This window comes from Anarrhichthys ocellatus, unplaced genomic scaffold (assembly GCF_004355925.1).
Source record: "Anarrhichthys ocellatus isolate YVR2014 unplaced genomic scaffold, GSC_Weel_1.0 scaffold9, whole genome shotgun sequence".
Lineage (NCBI taxonomy): Eukaryota > Metazoa > Chordata > Actinopteri > Perciformes > Anarhichadidae > Anarrhichthys > Anarrhichthys ocellatus.
This window is the reverse complement of record NW_022280039.1, coordinates 10,849,973-10,869,445: the sequence shown is the minus strand read 5'-3', so window position 1 is coordinate 10,869,445 and position 19,473 is coordinate 10,849,973. Positions and strand designations below refer to the sequence as shown.

Sequence of the window (19,473 nt, the reverse complement as noted above, 5' to 3'; positions counted from 1 at the left end):
GCAAAACTCTCCCACATCTGGTGCTGTGAGCAGGTTAAAACAAACCGAATTTATTGCAAAACACTTTTTGAATGATGTGTGGAGCGGACCGAACAGCTCTCAACACCACATGTTTACAGCACGCATGAGTGATTTTTGCAAAGTCGATCCGTTTCTTCACAAACGCGGTTAATATTGAATATTCGCTCGTGATTCTGCCGTATATTTTCAACAACGCGATGTATCGTATTACTGCTCGCTTGTTGCAATAGCCTGGTTTACCCACGGGAATAATTAAAGGGGCGTTAAGTGATATGTGTCCTCAGCTTGTAGAAATTACATGGCAGAGCTTTTCCTCTTATGTGTCTCTGGCACAGCACGCAGCGCTCACCACTCCTCTCCCTCGGAGCTGTGAAGGGAAACAATACGTAGAAATAGTCACATTCTTAAGAGGTGATATGTCACTTTGAAGAGAACTGGAACAGTAGTCCATTTAGGGCTGGGCGCTTAAGTATATTAACAATATTGATAAGAAGAAGACTTTATTACTGGAGTCTGAGAACTGTTCATACATCACACGATGAATAATATATATCCTTCAATAATGAAAATGGCAGTCCCCCCCTCGCCCTTTTTCTTTTCTTTTATGCTCCACCATTTATGGATAATTAAATGCAAATTGCATAGAGCTAAATAAAGTCTCACTGTTCACGACTGTCAGTGGTAAGTAAATGTCATGGTGCTAAGCAACAGTTTTTGGTTTCGTTGTTATTGACAAATATAAAATTGTTTTAGTGAATTTGAATGCGTCAGCTTTGCAGTTTTGGTTCACTGCTTTCATCTGCTCTGTTTTCTTTTTCCTTTTATTGTGTACTAAGGTTGATTACAGAACAAGTGAAGACAATTACATGGACACATAAACAGCAAAAAAAGAGATTATACAAAGTACGACAAAGACAAATGACAAATGCAAATCTGCATTGTTTCTGGCCACAGTGGGCAGCTGTTGTAGGAGAACAACCTCTAGAGACTCACTGTGTGCTACCTGCCCGGCACCAAGCAGTACACAGACAGAGTTAGAAATGATCTAGGGAACAGAGTGGAGCTTTTAACTGCTACAGAACCCGATTTCTCCATTTTTTCGTAGACCAAAAGCAGACCTATAATGAGAGTGAATATTGGTCGCACATTTGATTTGATGGCCTAAACTCGACTCCAAGTGAGTGATAACACCAACACTAATCCCTTCACTTATTCTTATTTCCCCAGCACTGGGAAGCCAAGACACCAGAACAATGGAGGCCGAGGGAGATGGGGAGGATGAGGGGGACGACGTCTCCAGCACGACGGGGCCCCAGCTGGCCGGCGGCGTCACCGAGAGATCCAACAGCACCTCCAACGGACGCTCCTCCCAAATCCTCTACGTGATCACGTCCAGCCCCGGGAAACCGGAGCACAACATGCCAGGTCAGTGGGCTGGACGCGGCGAGACCACCGGCCACAGCGCTAGTATGTTAACACCCACGATACACTGCACCTCTCTCTCTACCTCTGCAGGCATGTTGTGTGAAGGTTTTAAGAAGCTACAGCTCTCATTGTGCATGGCCTGGTTTCTCTGGAAGTATTAAAATCTTAGTTTGATGAGACGCTTGTGGAAGTTTTGGCCCAGAGTGATTTCCTGCGATCTCGCATTGAAGTAATTCTACTTGACGCTTGTTTTTTCCTGTCAGTGACTCATAACTTAAGTTACTTTCGGGTCTCCCTGCTGATCACAATCAGGCCTCTTGTCAAAGCTGCAGAACGGACTGACGTGTTCTGCGTTTTTAGTACTTTCTTCAAAACTCTTGAGTGCTCCGCCTCAAAGGGCTATCTGTTGTATTTTTTCAACCGGAGGAGTGCACATGTGCACTGAGAATGCATCACCATTTCTTGACAATTTGCTGGCTGAACACTGCTAACAGGTGTGCCAGCAGTGCTTGACTAATTCTCCGCTTGCTAATCCTTTCAGTCTGCTTCAGTTGGTTTTCATTACCGTGATTCTGCGTCTGACGTCTTGTTACTGTGTTGCTGCCTCTCTGTAGTGTGGACCATTTACGCCCTTGCCGCTCTCCTCGTTCTGACGGTCATAGCCATGGTGGCGAAGCTGCTGCTGCACATCACGGTCAAGTAAGTATGATGATGTTCGAGGTGTGCTTGATCAACCAAGCATCAAATGTCAGAAAGAGGAAAGAACAGTGTGAGATTCACACATTTGTTGGATTGTTGCGCGATAATAGCGTCTTAAAAAAGAACAAAATGAGACAGTCTCTGGGAAAATTTGTGAATTCTTCAAGTTGCGTTCAGCCAAGCTTCGGCCCAGAGGGACTTCCTATGATCCCACATAGAAGAAATGCTAAGGGTGGCTTGCTTTTTCCTGTCAGTGACTCATAATTGAAGTTACAACTACACAGGGGAAGTTCAGAGATTCCCCTCATTGTAGCAAAACACAAAAATAGAAAATTGAGAAAGAAGACTCGTACCTTAAAACTCTTAGTATTGTCTAATCATTTTATTTAAGTAAAACATTACTTTCTTTCTTTTTGAAAATGAAGTAAAGTTTATAAATCCTCAGCTTTATTTCTGTTTTTAAATGTTTGTTATTCCCCATCTAAATGACGATACAAAGAAAGTCCAACAAGCCATTTCTTCATTTTTTACTCCTAAAACGGCACATTCAATATTTCCTTTTGTGATTACTATTTTATCAACTTAGGTAAAGTTGCTCATTTGAGGGGAATTAAATGAATTATTTAGTTTTTGAAGTGGAAGATAATAAAGCCTACAAAAGCTTCCACCACTGTCAGTGCCATTAGTTTGTGTTTATAATAAACCAGGCTTGGAATGAATGCAACATCAGGACTTAGATGGCAGCGTGACACACTTTGTAAATGCCTATCTTTCCATGATTCTCTTTTCTAATTCCTCTCTCATGTTATTTCTCTTTTACTCTTCTCTCTCCACCTCTTCTCTCGTCTCCTCATTTTCCCTCTCAGGTCTCCGAACATCCCAACGGTCAGCGGTTCAGACAGCTGCAGCCAGAGCACGGCGTCCTCTGAGCCGTGGATCATCCTGTACCGACCCTCCACCATCTCCCTCTTCAAGAAGAAGCTAAAGAACCACCACGGCGACCTCAGCCCCCTGGTGGGCAACTAGCGCCACTGCTGCGCTCCACCGTTGACCAAACGCTACCGCCAACCCACAACTACTCCGTACAAGGGCCGTCAGACGCCAGGCCCTCGGACAATGAAACTATATGAGGCGCTACGCCAACAAGCCAACAACTGAGTGGCTAATGAGAACTGACTGAGTGACTGCTGCTTAATGGCCTGTGTGCCAACGTGGCCGGGCCCTCCCCTCCTGGTCAGCACCAAAGAGGAGGGGGGACAGGCAGGGCTGTCAGTGACCTCAGTGTGGGAGAGGAGAGCGAAGGAGTAGATGGAGGACGATCTGCAGCTCTGACAAAGAAACAAAGACGCTTTTAACATGCGGGAAGCTTCTCTGGTTCAGCGAGGCTCCATTTCCGTCACCCTCGGATGTCCCTAACAATCAGCATACCTCCAAAAACCCATCCAGACTGCAGAATCACCAGTGAAAACACAGCAAAGCCGGGTGCAAGATACCTACTAACGGAACTGTTCAGTTTAGGAAACAGGGAGGTTTACCTCCTTCCTGATGCTTCAGAGTCACAATGGCAACAGCATCTTCATGAGAAGAGGATGAAGAAATGGAGTCTTTGATACACACACACACATGGTGTTACACAGCTTTGTATAAACTCTTTTAACTGCCTCATATGGACGACGAACACTTGCAGCCATAAACCAGAATCCTCCCCATCCAAAGAGTTATATATTTATTTGTCTTTTTGATTCCATATGCAAAAGTTCCAATGTTTCTTTTTGATTTGTTTTACTTGACAACTAGCTGTCTGAGGAGAGGGAAACAGGACACGGAAACGTCACACAGAAGGTAGATATCAGAGCACTTTGGGGATGAATCACTTGCTGAAAATTGAAAAGATCACAGAGGGAGAGAGAGAGCGTGCTCGCCCACTCGTTCACTCAGCGCTCATGCGGATTCGGGCGGAGAGATAAGCAGCGTCGTTCACTGAGGGGGTAGGGTGGTGCAGTTTGCAGCAAAACTGCCATTTAGGGAGGCTTGGGAAGATCTGAGGGCTTTTTCTGCTCGGCTGTGGGTGGGAGTCTTTCCGGTTTGATGGTGTTCAAGTGCCTTAAGGATCTCCTGTTCTCTTGTCTCAGCTGCATCACATCTGTTTCTTTCATGGGTCTCCCCTCACAAGAGTCTGCTCTTCTTCAAACTCAGCGTGTTTCATTCCATAGTAGGATTTCCACCGATTATATGTTAAGTAAAAGAAATGATGCCACATCTTGTACAGCGATTGAAAGCATTAGATATTAGTCTTTTTTAGTACACTCAACTGAACACCTCTCCAGACTGGATCTTTTACATTTTTTTTATTAGATGATGCTTTTTTTTTGGTTTTCCAAAAAGAACACAAAGCCTTTTTGGGACAGAACTCATCATGTAGTAACGGACAAGGCTTTAAATGAAATCTTTGTTTCTAATGTCTGTATGTGCTCTTATGTGTAGTCTTGGACATTTACTGAACATATTGTTCACATTAAGTTGTCTTTTGGTTACGGGGGGGGGGTTGAATAGTGTTGTATATTATGTAATTCAGTGTGGGAATGACATTTATGTCCGCTCTTTAATTTTGTGTCTTGACAAAGCATTTGAGATACACGTCAAAGTACTTCCTCGTCAACTTGGCTTAAAGGTGGAATGCCTTTGTTGTTGTTTTTCTCCCCTTAGACAGCAGTAAATTGCTTAAATTCAACAAGACACTGCAGACCTAGAAGGTTTTACTTGTCACCTTGATTTCAGGCCAAAAGGTTGAGTGTGAGCAATACACCCAAACAGAAATATAACTAAAAGCACTCAATGTTACAATGCACAAGCTGTCAGCAGGTTTGTAGCTGTGACGCTTTTCTGTGCATTGATGTGACATTTAAACCACTTGAGAAAGGTCGAAATCCACTAGTTTGCCAATGGAATAGTAATTGGCCTTTCCTGTCTTGGGACTGGATGTTTCTGCAGATGGTCACCTCAGAAATCTTCCAATCACAGACGGGATAAAGAAAAGAGAGGTTTGAAACGTCAGCGCACTTAAATAAAGCTAAATTAACTTAAAGTAAAGCTACTGACAAAATGATAAAGTACTTATTCACTGTCGCATTCGGTTTTAGTGGGAAGGGAAAAAAAGGAACGTACTTTGTGCAGCAAACTGAGCACTTCAGCCAAAAGGTCATATTTCACAACATGATGCCGCAACACAGTGACATTCATGTCAAAATATTTATGGTTTTCCAAGAATCTGAACAGGATTTGAGGCGCATAAAAAAAAAATGATGGAGAACCTTTCTTTCCCAATCAGAAGTTTGTAAAAATGTGACTGTGCTACAGTCTGCTTGTCTGCTCGACTGTAACTCATGTTAATTATTGCAAGACAAGCGCACATGCCCCTTGGTCTGTGATGTTCAGAGCCACCCATGCGTAGCGAGAGGGAGAAGGAAAAAAGCAAAGATGTGAGAACGATGGGAAATTAATGTGCGTTGAAATCAAACAGACTAATGAAATCTGACAGTTAAAATCTAACAAGGCCATATTTGTTTGGATAGCCTGGTGAATTATGCAAACTCCCATTTTCTGTCCCGTCCTCTAGTCAGTCGGAAAAATCCACGCTATGTCTTCCGAGCGGTGGAAAGGATCTTTTCGTTGATGTGAATGTCCCGTAGCGCTCGATGACGTGAAAACACCAGAGGCCCTGTGGGAAATAATCCAGAGGGTCCAAAACATTGTTTTCATGCAATTGTAAATAGCAAAATAGTGAAATGTTTAATTTATACAGTAAATTATTGTTATTTTGTATGTGAATGGGATATAATCTATCTTTTGTATAAGTGAAGTATCTTTGTAGTTTATTTAATGTGTCCTGGTTGCAAAATAAACACTGTATGCATGTTTCTTAAGCTTGTGTTGTGCTTGTTTTGTGCCACCCTCTTTTTATTTCATAATCGCACACAATCAATATTACCAACCCGAGTGGCTAAGAAGCATATGTGCCACAAAGACCGGATCAAGCTAATACCATTCACTTTCCCATTTGGAACCATTCCATTTGAAAGGCTGCATCGTTTGCATGGTGGGACATCTGCACCCCTTTTTCCTTTCTTTTCTTTTTTTTTCTATGGAGCTAAATACTTACCAGATAAGGGAAATGACTCCCAGACTGTTTGGAGATGCACACACACGGAGAGAGGATTTGGTGTGCCATGTGTAACCCATTGGTTCCCCTCCGGGATGAGGTCAAGCATGCAACCTGCACATTTTAGGGGGAAACAGCAGGAGTTCGGTTTTACAACTGAAACACCGTGAAAAAAAACAACAAACATGGAGTGACGTGTGATAAGCTGGAACACTTGAGATGTTTGCCAAGATGATTTCTTAATTCGTGAAACATGTTTCTGTGTTGCATTCATCAAGTGTTTTCACTATTTGTTGGCAAGACAACTGCAACTCCGCGCAGAGCCAAAAACTATTCTCTAAAAAGTTTGCAGTCCAAACATGCTCGTACGGAAGTGCATGTGCAATAACGAGGCCTCACAATTTGTCAAACACTTGAAGTAGAAACTGTCGAGGTTCCCAGAATGTCTTGGCTGTAAGGCTTCCAAAAATCCCAAATCAAGTTACCCATGAACCTCTGATGCTTCTGAACTGAGCCACATTCTACAGCAAAAACCCTGGGCGCAGGACTTCTTTAATATTTCGATAATCCGATTGATGCTACCTCAAAAAGTCATTCAGAAATCAGAGAGCTTCGGGAAGGGCAGGACAGGCTGTATTGTCAGTTTATCCATCACATAAATATTAGCAAAACTGTTTTGCAGCCACAAAACAAATGATCTAACTCACCAGATGTAGACTGTGGACATAAGCCTGGCATTGATCGTGTATCTCACGCGGCATTCTCCTCCTCTTCCGCTATCTATTTTGCAAGGGCGTTGATGCTGACTCTTGCCCAAGACGATTGTGATTGGATTAAAGAAATACAAAAAAGCCAGAGTTTTTTTCCCCCTATAGCAGAATGATAATGTGTGGAGCCAGACCTTTCTTTAGCTCTAAGGATATAGATCTGGCTGTGCAAGACTACACTAAACTAGTTTCTCCGTCTCACAAACAGCAAAGACTTGTTTTAGACCCAAACAGTGGTGGACTCAGGCTGTTTGAGGGGCAGGGGCCAAAAATATTAAAAGGGCACCAAATGCATGCGGCGGCACTAATACGCAGAAAGTCATGATGCATGTGTAGGGCATTGTAAAGACAGAATCACTGTGGTGATAACAATCATTTCTGGGTAAACAACTGTCCATTGACTTGAGCGGGATATTTATAATTGTTTGTCATATTCAGCTGTAACTGTAACATGACGTTTCTGCTGTGCTTATTCTACATACCATGTTGCTTTGCTAGCGTCTTATATTAAAACAAATTCTACCCAACAGCGACATCTCATTGCCGGTCAGACTAACTGCTAATTATGGGTAAACACAAGCATTCATTTTATTTGGTCTGTGGCCCAACAGGTAAATGAGGTCTCCGACTTAACGTTAGTGAAAGTGTTGTCATTAATGAGGTGTGAATGCATCAGACATGCTTTTTAGATCAGTCTTATTGCTCTTTAGTGGAGAGTATGTCTCCGTCGTTCCTCGTAAAATTGTATGGACGTAACATTGTTTTCTAGACAAACGTTGTGAGTGGTTCTATGTGACTCTGCATCATGTTTTCTGTTCTAGGAGAACACCAGCGGGACCTTTATCATATTTCCTCTACCATAGGGGCATCCAAGAGGGCACTTTAGCTGCGTTTTTTCTTGTTCTTTTGGATGAGGGCACCAGAGGGGGGCAAGCCCCAACATAAACCTGCTATTGGCCTCAGGTCACTTTGAGATTGTTTCATCTCCTCTTGGAAACACACACATTCCAGTACAGGAAACTAGAAGCAGAAAAGTGTAAACGATCCTCTCGCTCCCTCTACTGGTGACATGATGTTTGAGTACATTTATTCAAAAGTACCTCAATAATGACACTCTGTGCCAATGGTATTCATTTTTGCTTGCAAGAGTAATCAAATTATTAAATTCTTTTATTAAATGTTTCTAAAAAATCTGAATGAATGTCCTGTTCTGTTATCCACACGGCCGCAGTAAGACATCAAATCTTTGTGGCCTTCTACGCTCCCTCCCATTGACCTCAAAAAGTGTTTTGTTTTTTCTCAAAGGCAATTGTGAAGCTGTAACATTAATCCAGCTGCTAGACTCTTGAGACTTATCATCACTCCTCTGGGTGCATGTGAATAAAGCCTTGGCCCATTCTCCTCCCATAGCCGAGGAAAAGAGCGATGTAAACTGATCCCTTTGAACCCGAGTCGATCAGTAATTAAGGCAACAAAGGGACAATACATGGCGGTGTCTGGTTACTGTCAGAACGAGAAAGTGAGAAGAATGGAAGACAATATCTGCCACTTTCTGCACTCAGGGTACTGAAGTCAGGTAGATTAGGAGACAGACTGTCCTTGATGGATTTGTACATTGTAGAACTGTGTGAAAGAGGCTTACTGGCTGTGCAGGAACTTGTCTGTTTTGATCCGCCTCGCTCTGCAATATCGTCTGTGACCCTGGTGCAATTAAGGCACTCTCATGCCCTTCAGTGGTTTTGAGAACGTGCATTGGCCTGTTTAATGCTCGAGATTTCCCTTCTATTATTGTAGCTTTGTGCTGCTGAGAGTTGTTTATATACTGTATTCAGGACAGTTGAGTAGTGCTGAATAATAATTAAAAACCATTAAGATGTTCTACTACTACTAATTAATAATAGAACAATTCAGCTGAATGGATAGAGCTCTTTCCCCACCTGTGGTTTGGAGGTCTAACCACGAGAAAAGCTTTAACAGAGTATATATGCACATTTTCTCGTCTGCATATGTTCAGGGTTAAGCGATACAAGTTATATCTAAAGAACAACAAATTGCCAAATACATGTTGATATGAACGGATTATCAGTTTGCATGATGCGGATCCCATTTTGCATCAGTTTCCCATCGGACAAAACAAACAATGCCCAGTGGAGGATGCTGAGATGTCCTCATGTCACTCAATATTTTCTGTAAGCTGCTGGAAATACTCTTCACTGTTCTGCATGATTTTCACCAGATGAGGTCACAGCTCACCCAGCGTTGCCTGCATGTATGAGTATAATGTGTTTTTTTCCATGAGATGCAGACTTTTCCTGTTTTCCTCGGCCTCAGAGGTAGAGCGGGTTGTTGGAAGATTAGGGTTTGATCCCCGGGCCCTCCAGTCCATGTTGATGTGGCCAAGACACTTAAACCCCAAATGGCTCCCGCCATCGGTGTATGAATGGATGTATCAATGGGCGTGAATGTGAGTTAGTTTGGTTTAGTCCCTTCCTATCTTTTTAATAACGTTGTGACCCCTCAGCTTCATCTTAGGCAGGCTGTGAATAACTGAACTACACTGATAAAAGTGATTATGAGAAGATGTAAATGTAACGCAATTAAATATATGATATTAACAATGAAAATGTATGTTTTTATCTCTAACAAGGAAAATTATAGTCCTGGACTTAATCTGCATTTGTTTAAATGACAAGACATTGACAAGACACAAATTAGTGTCCCATCAACTCCTCCTGCATTCCTCTGAGCACTCTGACTGCCCCATTAGACGCTTTTTCCAACTATGATACAAACTCATCCCTGACAGACTTTAGCGACAGGACGAGGCGAGTGTGTAAAGGTTTAGTTTCCTCCACAGGCTCGGTGTTCTCACCACACAAAAACAGCCTGTCAACACTTTCCTACACTAGGGGTTAATGATGTCCTTAATTAAAATCGTTATGAAATGTTATTGACTTATGTTCTCACTTCTAGCGGTGAATATATACTATTGTAGTGATCTAATGTAATAATCAAGGAGAGGAATGTAATGGTAATTTTTTACATAGTATATATTTCTACTACGTATATGGTATTCATGCATAAGTTATTTTGCTCTGAACTTTGTTGAACTTCACGGTGTCTCTGTTGTGCAGAAGAAGAGTTCTCCCTCTCTGTTCACAAAGATAACTAACTGTGTTGTATGAGAATGTTCCAGCGCCAAGGCCTTTGGGCCGCTTGTTTTGGTTGCTGACCATTTGTTTTTCATTGTTGTTCCGATCAGTCTCAGACTGAAATGTCTGTAACATTGGCCATCGGCCCCCAGCTTTGCTCATTCCGTATGAAGAAAGCTTGTTCACTTTTTTTCTTGGTTCTTCCTTACTGAGACTGTACGCATTCTGTTGTGATGATTGAACCTTCTCTGCGCAGAGAATGAATACTGAAAAAGACAACCTGGGTTTTGGTATTATGTATTTCAGCATGAAAAGACTCACGCAAAGCGGGTATAGGAATTCTTTCCACAACAATGGTCCACTATATATGGTTGTTGTGTTTTCTTATTCTTTTATCATTGTTTTGTGTAGTTATTTACAGACTGAAAACAATATTTCAAATGTAACTAACTGAAAAAGAAAAGATATGAGTAAAAGTAAAATGCCACGCTAGGCTCCTAAATCTAGCAACTCACTTGATTGCGTGAGTGTTAAAAAATAATGACACAAATAGTTTTTTTGAGCTGATGATGGAAGTAGCTAAGGAGTGAGCCATCTCGGTTCCTTCACATCACCCAATTAATACTCATCTGGTTCATGAACTTAAATATTTAACATGACAATTAACTGTAGTCTCTGGTTTTATTTGATAACTGCTGATTGATAAAAGTATTTGTAGAGAGACCCACTCAGGATATTTGTACATATGATGCAGCAGGATAAAGACACGTTCTGAATTTCTACAGTGAATAAAAGCTCCTAGATACCAGGTTTGGTATGCAATCATACATCTTTTTGGATCATTACTATAACTGCAGATAACGGCCAAAAGCATAAAGACAAGATTTGCTGTAGTTGAATCATTATTTTATTGTTTGTTACAGGTCTCTGTTTGAAAGAGACAGATGTGTGTCTGAGAAAAATGACCAGGCAGGCAAACGTGTGGCTTCTTTCATCGCTGCACGTGCACATACAAGTCCAGGGTCGCGAGGCGAAACCACAGCGCTGCAGTGCCACCTACTGCGCATAGATAGAAATACACTTCTGAGGAAGTTTTATTAGGATTACCAAAATCACAGATATTCGTTGTATCAAATATTAATCAAATAAACAAAAATATGACCATACATTTTGTGTGCGTCACATTTACACATATCACAGCCTTCGTCTGGACATATTGTTTGTCCTGTAAAATCTAATTCTGTAAATCTAATTCAGAAAACTTTAAAATAATGTTTCATTATTTATTGTCCACAAATAATACACAGCACCCACTTATCTCCCCTCCTCCTCCTCGTCCTCCTCCGTGCCGCGCGTCGTCTTGTCCAGATGTTCTCCACATCGTTGTGAAAAAAAACTGAATATACTGAAGAATATTCAAATATGTTCAAAATACACCTCCAAAATATTAACTAAATATATATATATATATATATGGATAAATATAGGGATAAAATACAACATGTAGCCTATAAAACAATATATATATATATATATATATATATATATATATATACTCAGCAATTAGGCTGTAAACTACAACTGTTTATCACAAATATACTTATATTATTTGATTTGAACTTTTATATTTTACAGGCTAAATGTTTTATTTTGTCCCTGTATTTTTACTTTTTGCACTACTTTTGTGTTAGATTATAATTTTTACTCGCGTGTTTTTAATTATTTTTAATGCCTACATATGGGACCCAAGATTTTCAACAACCCACAGGACTCCTACAAAGAGTCGACAAAGGAGCCCGTCGCATGTGAATGACGACAGTCTGTCGCATAGTTGCGTAATCAGCCAACATGGCCGCATCCATGAGACTGCTGCTGCGGAGAGTGATCCGTTACTCTCACAGAGATATTAACGTTACCGCCGCTGGAGCTGCGGGTCGGTCCGGTTGCTGTTGGGGGCCGTCGACTTGTCGGTGTTCCAGCGGTGATGCCGGAGACAGAAGCACACATTTTGGCTTTGAAACGGTGCCCGAGACCGAGAAGGCGAAGAAAGGTGAGCCACGGAAAAGCTATTCTCGGATCGGTTGTGTAGCGTTACGAAACTTCATTGAAAAGCCTAGCAAGCGGGACTTTAGATGTTTTTGGGATCGTGACTTTTTGCTGGACAATTCGGCAAACAGTGTATCCATGAAGTGACTCCTCTGAACTGTTGTGAACGGGATTCCTTCTGCTTTGCAACCCTAACCCACAAGGAGTTTTGCTATAAGGCTGTGAGCATGCCTAATTTAAAAGTAGTATGCAGTAATTTGTCTAAATTTAAATTTGTGCATGATTTACAGATGTGTCTACATCATTGTAAGAAACTTTTATATTCCTAAAGTATAGTACAGAGAGAACATATTCGCTGACTTCAAGTTCATGTGTCAAAAGTGACAAAAAGTAAAACATCCAAAATATATTGGTGCATGGATAGTGCAGTAGAATATGTGAGTCAGCTTCCAGTGAGAGGATCTCTCTCTCTTCCTCTTGTCCCTTTCAGTGTATAAGGTGTTTGAGAATGTGGCGCAGAAGTATGACACCATGAACGATGCCATGAGTCTGGGAGTTCATCGCCTGTGGAAGGACGTACTGCTGCACGTCATGCACCCGCAGCCCGGGGCGCAACTCTTGGACGTGGCGGGCGGAACGGGTAAATGTGCACCTCTGCAAAACATCAAACTGTCACACTTCTGTTTTTAATTTGTGATGATTATCCACCATGCAGGTGACATCTCCTTCCGTTTCCTCGACTACGTTCGCTCCCAGCAAGAGCGGCAGACGCGGCGGGCGGCGCGGTCCATGCAGACGCCGTCGTGGCGGGACATCTCCAGTAACTACTCCTCAGAGGACGAGGTCAGCCCCCAGGGATCCAGGGCCGTGGTCTGTGACATCAACAAGGAGATGCTGAGAGTGGGCAAGCAGAAAGCCGACAGCATGGGCGTCAGTGCTGGTACGCTGTTGACTGTAAAACTGCTTGAAGTGACATCTGATCCATGTTGTTTTCCCTCAACAGGGAGTCGTGAGCGTGCACACAGGCCAGGTTCTTTAGGATAGCCCGTTCACGTTACTGTGCATGTAGAGATCCATGTTTCTGATAACAGTCTGCAGGGCCGGGCATCAAACCTCAACCCTTTCTGGAGAACCGACCAAAATGTGTTCATAATAACACAAAGTAACAAATACTGTCCAGTGTTGTAAGTTTTTTTTTCTTGTTTTGTTAATATTTGATTAGATTAATTTAGATTTAAATAATAACGTTGCTAATTTCAGACCGTGTATTATTTGGGCAAAGTTCTTGTGTGACTGTTTCATATTAAGACAAAATAACGAGCATGCTCAGATTCCAGAAGTTAAGCTTATTTAACGTAATGAAACAAATGTTTTGTTTATATTATTTACAGAAAGATGTGAAAAAGTATTGTTTTGGTACCAGTGATGAAACTCAAGATCATTTCCATTAATCTGTCCAGGAGCATTTGATGATGTCGTCAGTTCGTAAACATTGATGATTTTTTTTAATAAGAGTTACAACATGACATCACTCAGAATGGACTGGTGACTTCACCCACTGGCTCTGAATTGGGGGGAAACAAACCCTCAACATTTAGCAAAGTAATCCAGGCAGCAATAAGCTACAGTGGGTTCATATTCACAGAACAGTTTCATTAGAAGTGTGCGTGACCTGAACACGAGGACGGAACTGTTGCAGGATTAGGAAACGGAACTGTTGGTGTAAAAGCTGTCGCAAGTCAACAAACTGGAGTTGCAGCTGTAGAGAGAGCGAGGTCGAAGTGTAGACGGTTTGTTTTTTAACCCGAGTGTCTTCGCCTCTCTGTGCATCAGGTCTGTCGTGGGTGGCGGGGGACGCGGAGGAGCTTCCCTTTGATGACGACCGGTTCGATATTTATACCATCGCCTTCGGCATTCGAAACGTCACCCATATAGATCAGGTAACGGACCCGGACGCGACTACGGCTTTTCTCTAATGCACGGAGGATCCCATGAAGACTGTTGGTAGAACAGGGTCGACTAAAGGGCCTCTGAGCTGCTGCCTGCTCCATGGACAGCAGCTCTGTCAGCTGGCATCTGTTTGAGAAACAATGTTACAATATGCAGAGAGAGACATTGTGCAACAAATCCGTATGCATTACCTTGATTCACGCGCTTTAAAAACAAAGTTGTTTTAGGTTACATTTTATGTGACACTTATTGCTACATTTCCACCTCTTGCACATGCATTCATGGGACCCGGTTCAACTTGTCTGTTCAATTGCTAAATGTAAACAGTTACTTTTATTGTTGATTATACTTTTCATTAATTTTTTTTATTCAACTGATTCATTTTTCAATGTATATAATATCAGAAATCTGAAAAAAATTCCAAGATGTCTTTTAAATTGTCCTAAATCCAAGGATACTCAATTTTCAGTGACTATGAACACGGAAAAGCAGCAGATCTTCACATTTAAGAAGCTGTAACCAACACTTATTTTACTTAATAGCAGACTTGATTATGATTAAATAATTCAAATGGGTGTTAATCATGTCTTTTCTTTTTTTAAGGCGCTGCAGGAGGCTCTGCGGGTTCTGAAGCCTGGTGGCAGATTCATGTGCTTAGAGTTCAGCAAAGTGACAAATCCTGTTTTATCGAGGTGAGGAAGCAGCGCTCACTGGTGACGGAGGACTCGGTGTGAATATGACTCAACCGTGTGAACCTCAGAGGGTCTCCAGAGATTCATTACTGCCGTCACAAAACCCAATGGCACATCTCAGCTGCTGCAGCTTGTTGTTGCTGCTGCAGCTTGTTGTTGCTCATGGACAAGCCGTCTTAAATATGAATACATAACGGGACAAAATAAGTGTTGCAGTCTCACCACATTCTAGAAGCAGTGTATTTTTAATCTTGTAACAGATATCCTACTATTTTGAGACATTTACCCTAAATGCTTGGCTTTACTAAACACAAATGTTAAAATGTATATATTTGTCTGAATGGATTTTGTATCCTACCGTAATCTTCAAATTTTAGAAACTCAGCAAATGTTTGCTTTGGCCCAACAGCGCCCTCTTCTGGTTTTGTACGTCAAAGCACTTCAGCAGACTGGCTGTTTAATGGCTGCGTGGAGGGCCACCAGTCTGTGGATCCTCACTCCTTCAAGAGGAGAGGGAGGAATCAAGAGGACGATCGCCTGTAGATCATCAGAATTCAAACCTGCAAACTGTTGTGGCTCATGGTTAACGAACTCTGCTGTGGAGGCTTGATGAGTCTTTTAGGTGATCGTCTAATAACTCCACATGTTTTATAGATGTCATGGTTTTTAAAGGGCCATTCAGTCACATCCAACTCCCTGCAGATGTTTGACCTGATGAACAAATAGGCATTTCTTAAAATAAAGTGCAGTGTTCAGGATGCTTTCAGCTCTGAGTTGAAGCTTTTTCAACTCGAGGCGCTAAGCAATGCAAAACGCTTCGCTCTCATTGAAAACCATTACAAACGCCCTCCGTCTGATCGGGCCCCTACTCTTTCTAAACAAACCGTTCTTTGGAGCACATAACAAACGTAGACTTTGTTCGTTGTTTGAAAGATGGCAGCAGGTTTGAGTTGTGAGAAAGCAGCTGTTGGCTTCATCGTGTTCCGTTCTCGTTTTCAGGCTTTATGACGCATACAGTTTCAACATGATCCCGGTTTTGGGAGAGGTGATTGCTGGAGACTGGAAGTCATACCAGTATCTGGTGGAAAGCATCCGCAAGTTCCCGGACCAGGTGAGACAATCATTTATACTTTTGTATACATTGCCACTCTCAATCTTTTGATATTATTCACCTCAGGTTAGGGCTATTTTAAATGTTTTATTCCTTTTGATTGTACAGATCTTATTCTGGGTATATGCAGGGATCCTTAAGTTATTTAAACATTTTTAAGACCCTTACCATATGCTTTAAAACCTCATTGCCACTTTGAGATCCAACACTCTTTACTTACATTCACTGCCACCTATCGGGCCATCTAACAGCAGCAGCAACGGGAGCAATTTTAGGGTTAAGTGTCTTGCTCAAGGACACAACGACATGCGACAGGGATCGAACCGCCGATCGTCTGATTGAAGAACTTGACCACAGTCGCCCAGGACTTATTCAGGGACTGTAACTAATGACCAATAAATTATTCTATTGACTTTTCTTTTGAATTCATAAAAAGTCCACCAAGAATCCGAGATGTCTTCAACTGTTTTGTCTGGTCAGCAGTACAGTTTATACTATTCATTTAATAATTGATTTATTCAGAGAGAAGCGGCAAATCATCAGTCAGAAACTTGAACCATAATTATTTTTTTCTAATGTGATAAATGACGTGAATGATTAATCAACTATCTAAATCTCTGCTGATTCATGTTTAGTGAATTGACTAATTGTTGAACATTTTTTTTAGGGCTATTTGCCACATCGCCAATTTACATTTCTTCAACTTGTGAGATGTTTCATCCGTTTTAATGTCATTTATCAGTTTTACTAACTGTAGTTACTTTAGTAATGTTATGTTGTGGATTCAATGTTGGCGAGTCATTTCCTGTGCTCTCCTCCTTCTGCAGGAGGAGTTTAAACATATGATTGAGGACGCAGGTTTCTACTGTGTGAAGTACTACAACCTCACCGGTGGAGTTGTGGCTCTTCACTCTGGTTTCAAGCTGTGAGATGCACTTTGACCTCTGTACTGCAGGCCTTTCTGTCCTCACATATGTTGAGCATGAAGTCCCAGAGCTCCTCTGCTGATGTCTGCTCAATGACTGGACTCAACTGTACCAATGTTGGTTTATATGATGTAAAGAAACAATCTATTGGGAAGTGAGTAATTATTTTGTTTAGTTTTCAATATTTTTTTCAATACAATTTGGCAACAAATAATAAAACTTGTTGAGAAAAGTTGATCTCAGTATCTGAACTGATTATTCTCAAAGCTACAAAAGGCAAACTTTGTGTGTAAAACAAAGTATAGCATGTGTAAAACGGACTGTTACAGCCCGCCTCAAAGGCTGCAACATAAAGAGAAACAAACAAAAAGCCGTGTCAGCCAAAGAAGAGAAGCCGATCCATGTTCAGATGGTGTCTTTATAGCCATCACTACACCAGGCTCAGGTGGGGCTCATCAGCTGCCGATCAACATCCTGAAAGACAGAATAGACGGCAAGCAGGACACAGACCCCTAGTGGAAGGGAGGGGTCATCACAGGACACAGTATAGTCTGTGGAAAAAAGCCAAAAGTATGCCCTCCATAATCAGGCCCCCTCCTACCTCACCGAACCTGCTCCACCACCACACTCCATCCCGTCGCCTCCGCGCCTCTGAAGCCAACCTCCTGTCTCTTCCACTCAGGACCAAGCACCGGACATGGGGCGACAGAGCCTTCCCCATAGCTGCCCCCTCCCTCTGGAACTCCCTCCCCAAACACATCCGAGACTGCACCGCACTCTCCATGTTCAAATCAAAACTCACCTTTTCAGAACTGCTTCTAATGTGTGATGAATGTTGTGTGTTCTGTTTTTAGTGTAGAGCTTTTTATGATGATTTTAATGTTTGTAAAGCTCTATAAATAAAATGTATTATAGTGTGTTGGAATTCTTTTCAAAAAGTTGTATAACATGTTGAAAAACCTTTAAAAAAAGGTTATAGTATTATGTTGAAAAATGTCCATAAAAAGTCATACTATAGTATGTCGGAATATAGCATGTCAGAGTTTAAAAAAGTAATGAAAAGCCATAGTATAGTATGTTGAAAAAAGTATTTTTTAAAAGTCATAGTATTTCCATAAAAGTCAGTGTGTTGAAAAAGTCATAACAAAGTCATAGTAAAGCATGTAGAAAAAAGTAATAGTCTAGTTTTTCTAAAACTGTCTAGAGATAGTATGTCGAGCACTATGAAGCGAGATGCACTCATGACTAATATAGAACAAAGACTGCTCTTCTGTAGGCAGATAATGAAAAAGAGGAGACCACAACATGAGTTACTTGAATAAAACTGTATATTTTACAGATCTTTGTACACTTTAATTACAAAACCGTATGGTACTAAAGTTTTAAAATCAGTTTTTTGGTCAGAGAAGATTTAATCGTCTTGTGTGCAATTACCATGTATATACAAAGTCTCATGTTAGTGATTTTTCTCAAAATAAAAAGCAACCAAATAACTCAAACGTTCATACACTCTGAACATAAGACATGGCTTAAAGATAAATATATTAGTAAATAAATATTCAGAGAACATATTTCCATTCATGAAATGCGTTTGCTATACAGGTACAGAAATATACACGGATCGATTTCTAGCCTTTTTTTAAACATTTGTAATGGTAATGACAGAAAATAATTATATTCTTAAAAAATTAAAAAATATTAATTTTTGTACACATTTTAATCTTAAGTGCTAGAAACAATAAAGAAAATTAAATAGTGACTCAAGTACCCCAAAATGTTATATTTGCAGTAGGTACATATCTCTATGCAAAAGGCAAGATTAGATTCTCTCTTGATTACAGCACGGGGTTAACTTATAAATAGGGTTATTTCAGAAGGTTCTCCTCTGTGTAGAGAATGTGTATATTTCATAGAAACAGTATAAAAACAGTCTGCAGGACAAACAGAAAGGCATGAATGAAATGCATTGATATCGCGAGTATGTATTATGCATGGCACGATACGATTCAAACGGATACACTGTGGTATGTATAACTGCATCGTTAAAAAAAAAATTTAAAAAAGTCACAGTACAATAAGAAAACTCTTATGAAATATGAGTCTTTTCCAGCTACTTTCCTTTGGCCTTTTGATACACGCTTCAACCCTTTTATAGATATCTATTAGAGCATGCCTCATTGAGGAAATTGGGTATATGACAGCAAAAACAAAATAAACTTTGAAGGGCTTCCAAACAAGAGGTAAGAGTGCTACACTCTACCTCTGAAGAAATCTACTGACCCCGAGACACCGTCACGTCGCACTGGCGTTGGACTAAAAGCGGTGCAGTGTCTTTTAGATATTGCTACAAACAGCGTTACCAGCGTAAGGCTTTCATGTCGCTCTGGCACATCTCACACAGGCAGGCCACGACTGGACAGAAATGCAATGCATAAAACAAATTCTGTATTGTATTGAATAGAGACCAGTGTCCGCCTTGCATTCACATTTCTATGCATTTTGTTCTGTAATTTTATATATATATA

General features: G+C 41.1%; 2 protein-coding genes across 5 annotated transcripts in view; both read left to right on the top strand.

Annotated features, from left to right (window-relative positions):
- Positions 1–6,507, top strand: part of kremen1 (kringle containing transmembrane protein 1) — a 79,204-nt gene extending 72,697 nt beyond the window's left edge. For 3 of the 4 annotated variants that reach the window (XM_031848894.1, XM_031848891.1, XM_031848893.1), the window contains 3 exons: positions 1,249–1,488; positions 2,061–2,145; positions 3,012–6,507. In XM_031848894.1, coding sequence (XP_031704754.1) covers positions 1,249–1,488; positions 2,061–2,145; positions 3,012–3,171 — 485 coding nt within the window. In that variant the 3' untranslated portion in view covers positions 3,172–6,507. The remainder of the gene's footprint in view (positions 1–1,248; positions 1,489–2,060; positions 2,146–3,011) is intronic. The other variant, XM_031848892.1, reaches the window with a different exon arrangement.
- Positions 6,508–12,010: 5,503 nt separating this feature from the next.
- Positions 12,011–17,593, top strand: coq5 (coenzyme Q5, methyltransferase). The gene is made up of 7 exons (XM_031849762.1): positions 12,011–12,273; positions 12,760–12,909; positions 12,985–13,209; positions 14,103–14,209; positions 14,823–14,911; positions 15,911–16,022; positions 16,850–17,593. Exons 1-7 carry the CDS (start codon positions 12,072–12,074, stop codon positions 16,949–16,951), a joined length of 987 nt encoding a protein of 328 aa, XP_031705622.1. The 5' UTR covers positions 12,011–12,071; the 3' UTR covers positions 16,952–17,593.
- Positions 17,594–19,473: the final 1,880 nt, after the last annotated feature.